The sequence below is a fragment of the Nanorana parkeri genome, unplaced genomic scaffold (genome assembly GCF_000935625.1).
Source record: "Nanorana parkeri isolate BGI_ZX_2015 unplaced genomic scaffold, ASM93562v1 scaffold1178, whole genome shotgun sequence".
Taxonomy (NCBI): domain Eukaryota; kingdom Metazoa; phylum Chordata; class Amphibia; order Anura; family Dicroglossidae; genus Nanorana; species Nanorana parkeri.
In genome coordinates this window covers 324,794-330,980 of record NW_017307446.1, presented here as the reverse complement: position 1 = coordinate 330,980, position 6,187 = coordinate 324,794, and the positions used below count along the sequence as shown (strand labels likewise).

General features: G+C 40.1%; 1 protein-coding gene across 1 annotated transcript in view; it reads left to right on the top strand.

The window, feature by feature from the left end:
• Positions 1 to 2,665, top strand: part of ANKUB1 (ankyrin repeat and ubiquitin domain containing 1) — a 24,126-nt gene extending 21,461 nt beyond the window's left edge. Inside the window, exon 6 of the mRNA XM_018568373.1 lies at positions 2,587 to 2,665. Coding sequence (XP_018423875.1) covers positions 2,587 to 2,665 — 79 coding nt within the window. The remainder of the gene's footprint in view (positions 1 to 2,586) is intronic.
• The last annotated feature ends 3,522 nt before the right edge of the window (positions 2,666 to 6,187 follow it).

Below are 6,187 nucleotides of genomic sequence, written 5' to 3'. Positions count from 1 at the left end.
ATTTATTATATTATAATTTTTTAATTTCGTGTTTCAAACTTTATCATACCTGGGATGTCTACTGGACTCTTGTTTGGACAGATTTAGGTGAGTTATTCCTAGGATTTACTAAAGAACTACAGGCCTACAATGTAAAACAACATATTTGCTTGAAAAACAATGTACCGCTTTTGGTACCTACAATCCTGAATAATCATACCGCCAGGGAGGTTAACAAGAAAATGTGTCCCCTCTTACCTCGGCATGTCCAGCCTGTCACCCCCGGGGCCTCTCCAGCCAGAACGCGGCCTTCCTTCGCTACCCAGCAGGAGCTGTGTTGCTGGCCAATCATGGAAGCCGGGCGAGTGGAGGAGCAACGTTCACTGTGATTGCGAACCGGGATTGTTATACCTCTTTGAATATGGAAGTCTGGTGAGTGCGGTGTGTTTCACAGTCACCGGGAGTTTGCACACTACAGCTATAAGAAGGACGTATCACTGATTTTTTTTTTTTTTATATATCTTGGCACTTTGTCACTTTTTTTTTGCATCAATTTATGGTGGACTTTTAATTACAAATTTGCACTTACTCTCTACAGGAGATATTTCAATGAGAAACACTTTTTACGATGTATGAGTATTTATTAATTATATTGGTTATATGTGATCTATTTGATATTTAGCATATTATTCACGTATATTTAGCGTATATTATTCACGTATTATGATTATTGATTAGCGCAGTGCATTTGTTTGGTCTACTAGAGATTATTGCTATTACCCTTAATAAACAATTCTCCCACTCCTACTACATACACTAGCAATAATCAGACTGTGTATGGAAAAGTATATTAGTGTAAATTAAATATCCCAAATGTATTTTCACAGCCTCACCTCTACACCATAAAAAGACTCAGAAAACACTTGTGCCAGTTTAACCGCTGGCACATATCTAGCTTTCCCTTGTTTTGTTTTTACAATACAAATTTGAGGGGACATCATTATATCACAAGTGCTATAGCTTGGCAACATTGACTGCCTAAACTCTGCGAAAAAAATGAAAGATTTACTATGTGAACTTCCTAGTCAATGTGAAGCAAACACACGGGCCTGACCTTGAAATTTATGATGGAGTCATAATAGCTGGCAGATGTGGGACAAAACGAATTTCATGGTGCAAAAAATGGGGTGCTATATCCCACGGTAAGCATTCAGGTACTGGCGATACTGAATTTTAAAGTTCTACTTATGTTTTGAAAACATTTCTATAATTTCTGTGCATTACACATTTCATCATGCTAAAACCCATTTTTAATTAGACAGTGCAATGGGCAGAGATGATGGTAAAGACCAACACTACTTTAAATGTATATTTTACTTTTCGGTAGGCACCTGTGGACTGCAGATGCAGACTGTGGTAAGCTCACTCCCATGACACACTACAATACTAACAAAAAAAATCATGGGTGCCCATACACTGTGCGAATTCCTCAAAAACCAGGCAAAATTAGCAGTGTTTGCTGCACAGGTACTATGCGTTTAGCGCAACGCTATTGTGTGAACTGGCCCTTAAAGTGTATTTCCACGTTTGCATCAAAGTTGGGATAACACCTACTTTTTTATGTTACACATTCCCATTAATATTGCATAACTTTAAAAAAATTCAATCCCTGCTTACATTTTTAAGTGCTTTATACTTGCTTAAAATTCCTACCCAACTTCCCCTGCATAAAATGTTAAGGAGGGGGCTGTGGGAAGTTATGCTTCCTGTAAATAACCCTGTATGTACTGTGCTGGCAGATCTCATTATCAATTGTAAACTAGATGTTAACACATGTCTGTCCTAACAAAGGGATAAAGACAATTGAGAGGAAGCTCAGTCTGAATATGAAAGTAGCGGGTAAAACTGAGGGACAAACTGCTCAGAGTAGCTTGGAATCTGCACAAAGGTCTTCACCTAAGAAACATCTAAAATAAAAATATTTTTCGGTATGCTGTGTGACTAGGAACACAGAACAAACATATAGTGGAATTTTCTCAAATTTGACTGCAAAAGTAGAACGACACTTTGGGGTTGATTTACTAACCTTATAAACACACCACGAACATGTATACACCTCTGTAGTGTGTTCCCTCCCAGCATGATCTATGGGTGGAATCTAAACATCTTTGTTGTGTGTACACACCCAGCAGGTGTGTTGTGCAAAGCCTTGCATGAATTCCAAGGTGACGTTGTGTAAATTAGCTCTATGTTGTGTTGCTTGCGTTGATGAATGCAGGAATGTAAATGCATGAGCTAACCATTTTTGTCTAAACTGTGAAGCAGCATTATATATGCATCATGTGCATGATTTTTCCATATATGGCATTAGTGGAAATATGCTTTTAGAGACTTTTTGGTTGATAAATACGTTTTGCTGTGTGAAAATCACACGCACCTGGTGTGTGCGTGTGTTTAGGTTAGTAAATCACCCCCTTTAAGTCGGTAAGTTTAGATAAAGCTAGATAATAAATTGGAATGAATATCTATCATTCAGTGTGCAATGGTTTTGAGTTGTTGCTTTTTATTAGTCATGTAATACGATATTAACATACTAACTTTTTTTAGTGAGTTTAAAGAAAAACCCTGGCTTCAGCAGCTGGACATGGCTCGGACGTTGGCCAAGAAGACGGTCTACCAACTATAAGGACAACAAGATAATGCTCTACAGACAGCTATCCTGAGACAGTTTACATCACACACATGTGGACTTGCGGTTTGCTGTTATTACTTTGCAACCCTGGATTAAGAATCTATTTTTGTATCATTGCCAAAACTGCACTTAGATCCACATATCAAAAGACTGCATGACTTAATCTTTAATATATGATGAAACAATATTATTCCTACATCATCCCTTATACATGAATAACACAGTTAATACAATAATCATGCTGATATCTACAGCTAGCTCACTTTTCTTCTTTACCTCATTCTATCATTATGGATGCAAGGGATTAACACACGGAGTCAGATTGAAAGGCACAGGGTAGGGAGGAGTTGTGAGCTTACAGGGCCAGAAATTAGAAGGCCATGTCCCATTGCAACACTCTAAAACTAGGCTGCAAGCACTATATGAATCAGTGTTCACTATGAATGTTATAAATAAAAGATGTCACATAATTCCCCAACTAATAACCTGAAGACACATAAAACATATTTAACTAAAAAATACAGTAATATGTGCAATCAAATTAAAGCTTGGGAAATTTTACCTGTATGAAAGGGGGCGTAACCCCACGTACAGCCACCTAAAGCTGTTCATTACTATGAGTGGCTGTACACAGGCTTATGCCACTTCTTGTGCTTGCCTTCGCAAGCGTACAGGCATACAGCCCAGAATGCAGACAGTCTCCGTCCAGGGGTATACGGCTTTTTGCATGTGAGAGTTTATGCAAGTAGTGGTGTGAACCCGCATATAGCTGCCTACATTATTATGGGCAGCTGTATGTGGCAGTTGTGTTTCCCAAGCGCAGAAATAGGCCCACAATTTACTTTATATGGCTTCGTGCCCATGTGCATGAGGCCTAAAGTTTCCTGTTAGCATACTTTTCACACATTAGCCCCAATCATTGGATCAGAAAATCAATGTATTAAAATTTGTGATGTCAATAACTACTTCATAGGTCTATGGATGCACAGCATATACCTGTGAGATGCATGGAAGAAAATATGTGTATTTACTATAAACTATAGATCCAACACTTTGCAAAAATAATCAGAGCCTTGACCAATTCTCCAATGCAGAACATCTACTAATTATTTCTGCTGCTCCTAAATGTGATTTAGACCATTACACAACCTCTGTCTATGAACTTTGTCTGAGATACCAGATCCACTTGGCACTGAATCTCCATGTAAAGGTGCCCATACACTGCACGATTATAGTACAATAATCGCATGCGATCGGTTTTTCGTACGATAATCGAGCAGTGTGAACGGAGACGTGCGACCGTTTCTACTGTACGGTCGCACGTCTTCTGTCGAACCAGCATGTTCGAAAACCATCCGGGAATCGTACGATTCTCGGCTGGTTAGAACGGTGCTCGGAAGACAAATGCCGAACGGGCCGGTGTGCGCACGCGCACACTGCCCGTTCAGCATTGCGGTCATCGGAAGCCCGCCCCTCAGGGGGGCGGGCTTGCGATGATCGAGAGTGTGATCTGCCTGTCCAAGATAGGCAGATCGTACGTTTTTTTAATCCCTTTACAACCATCGCAAGACTAAAGTCTTGCGATGGTTGTAGAGTGTATGGCCACCTTAAGACTCCATATTACTACTGCTTTAATTTGTTACAGGAGCAGCTGGTTATTTTTGGCTCTCCAGCTATAATTGAATGACACAGCAGTACTCTTATTTATTTGTATACACTAAACATTTCAGTACATAATGCTTATCAGGCTAGAGAGATAAGATGTGCATGCAATTAATGTGCTGGCCTCTGGGTGGCATTATTCGGTAATGTAAAACTATAATGTCCCAGCTATATGCACTTTCCATGCATCTTTCTTCTAGAACAGCTTCAGCTTGGGAACTTTGAAATGGATACATGCTTTCTGATCTTGTTTATTGCATAGTATCTGTATCTATGTATATGGACTGAAACAACCCTGATAGAAGGTTTACAGTCAGAAGAAAACAAGCATTTTACAACATTGTTATTTGCCCCCTTGTCTATGTTACGTTTTGCATGTTAAAAGCTGCTTGAAACAAATGCCTCAGTTACATGCCAAGCTGGCAATAAATACAGCCCATCTATACAGATCAGTATTTCTTTAAGTGATATTAAAGTCAAATGGTTTTTAAAGGAGAACTATGGGGTTAAGGCTTTTCCCCATAGTTCTCCTTAGGGTAACGGGAGGACACAAACTAGCGTCCTCCCGTCACCCTAGGCTCAGTATAATGAGACGCCGCAGTATACCGCGAGCACTGAGACGCCGCAGCTGAAGCAGATCCCGACAATTGTGCGTGACTGACAGCTGGCTCTGCCTATCTAGAGGCAGAGCCAGCTGTACCCGCCCCCTCCCCTGTCCGTTCCACCAGTCAGCGCTGGCGGATCGGAGCGGGGAATTCAGCCCCTCCCCTGTCACGGCAGAGAGCCCTGACAGGATCGAGAGGTGAGCTCACCTCCCAATCTACTGAGCCGACCTGTGACAGTCTCATTGCCACAGGTCGGCTAGAACTATGAGGTGAGTTAAAAGCACTCACCTCATAGTTCTCCTTTAAGTTATTTCAAATGCTGATTAAATCTCACACAATGGATGCTGCTCCTTGATGGTTAAAAGTTTTGAGTTTGCTGCAGAATAAGCTAGTCCCCTGAGCATCTGCCCTGTTATCCAGTTTTAGGGTGGATCCTTTCCATTGCAGGGTCCTTTGGTGCCACCCTTGTGTGTGCTAGTAAGATGTATATGGCTTCGCAAACACACAGGCTCAGCACTCCTCTGCCCATTTCTCCCTCCTTTTCTCTTCTCCTTCATTCCTTTTCCAAGCTAGCTGATGGATAGTTGCTGGAGACTTTGCTGGTCCTTGTGATCTTGTACTGGACAGTAAGTTCAGGGAGGTGAAGCTGAGAGAGTTGGAGCTGTTTGGAATCATGATGGCTGTAAGTGCTTGGGTGAAAATATAAAGAAATATTTTGCTGGACAATTAATATTTTTTTAAATTTTGAATTAATTATTGAAAAGTTGAGAGTTGAATACTGCTTTAAATATGACACTATGATGTGCATTTACTGGCATCACTGAAATATATTATGTTGGGGGACACGTAAAAAATTAAGGCAAAAATAAGGGAATATATTGGCTTGGGAAAACTTGCATTCAACGTTGTCATCTCGCTGTGTCAGTTGCTACTCTTAAACCGCATAAAAATAAGATTGGTTGCTATGGCCAACTCCCAAATTTTATATTGGCTTTTATTTCATTTTTACAATTCCATATTTCTCATGTGTCTTCTTTTTGCCTCACATATTTATTTGTACTATCATTCTTAAACCATGCAAATCGGCTTACTTAGATTTGTTGTGTTTAATATATATATTGGCAATAAGATGGTGATAAGGCCAACGTAAGTTCTGCATGAACTTAGTCACTAAAACAGTGCATAATCCTACTACAAAGCACCATAGCAGGTTTTTTTTTATAGGTTTATATTTTCACAGTAGCTTTAG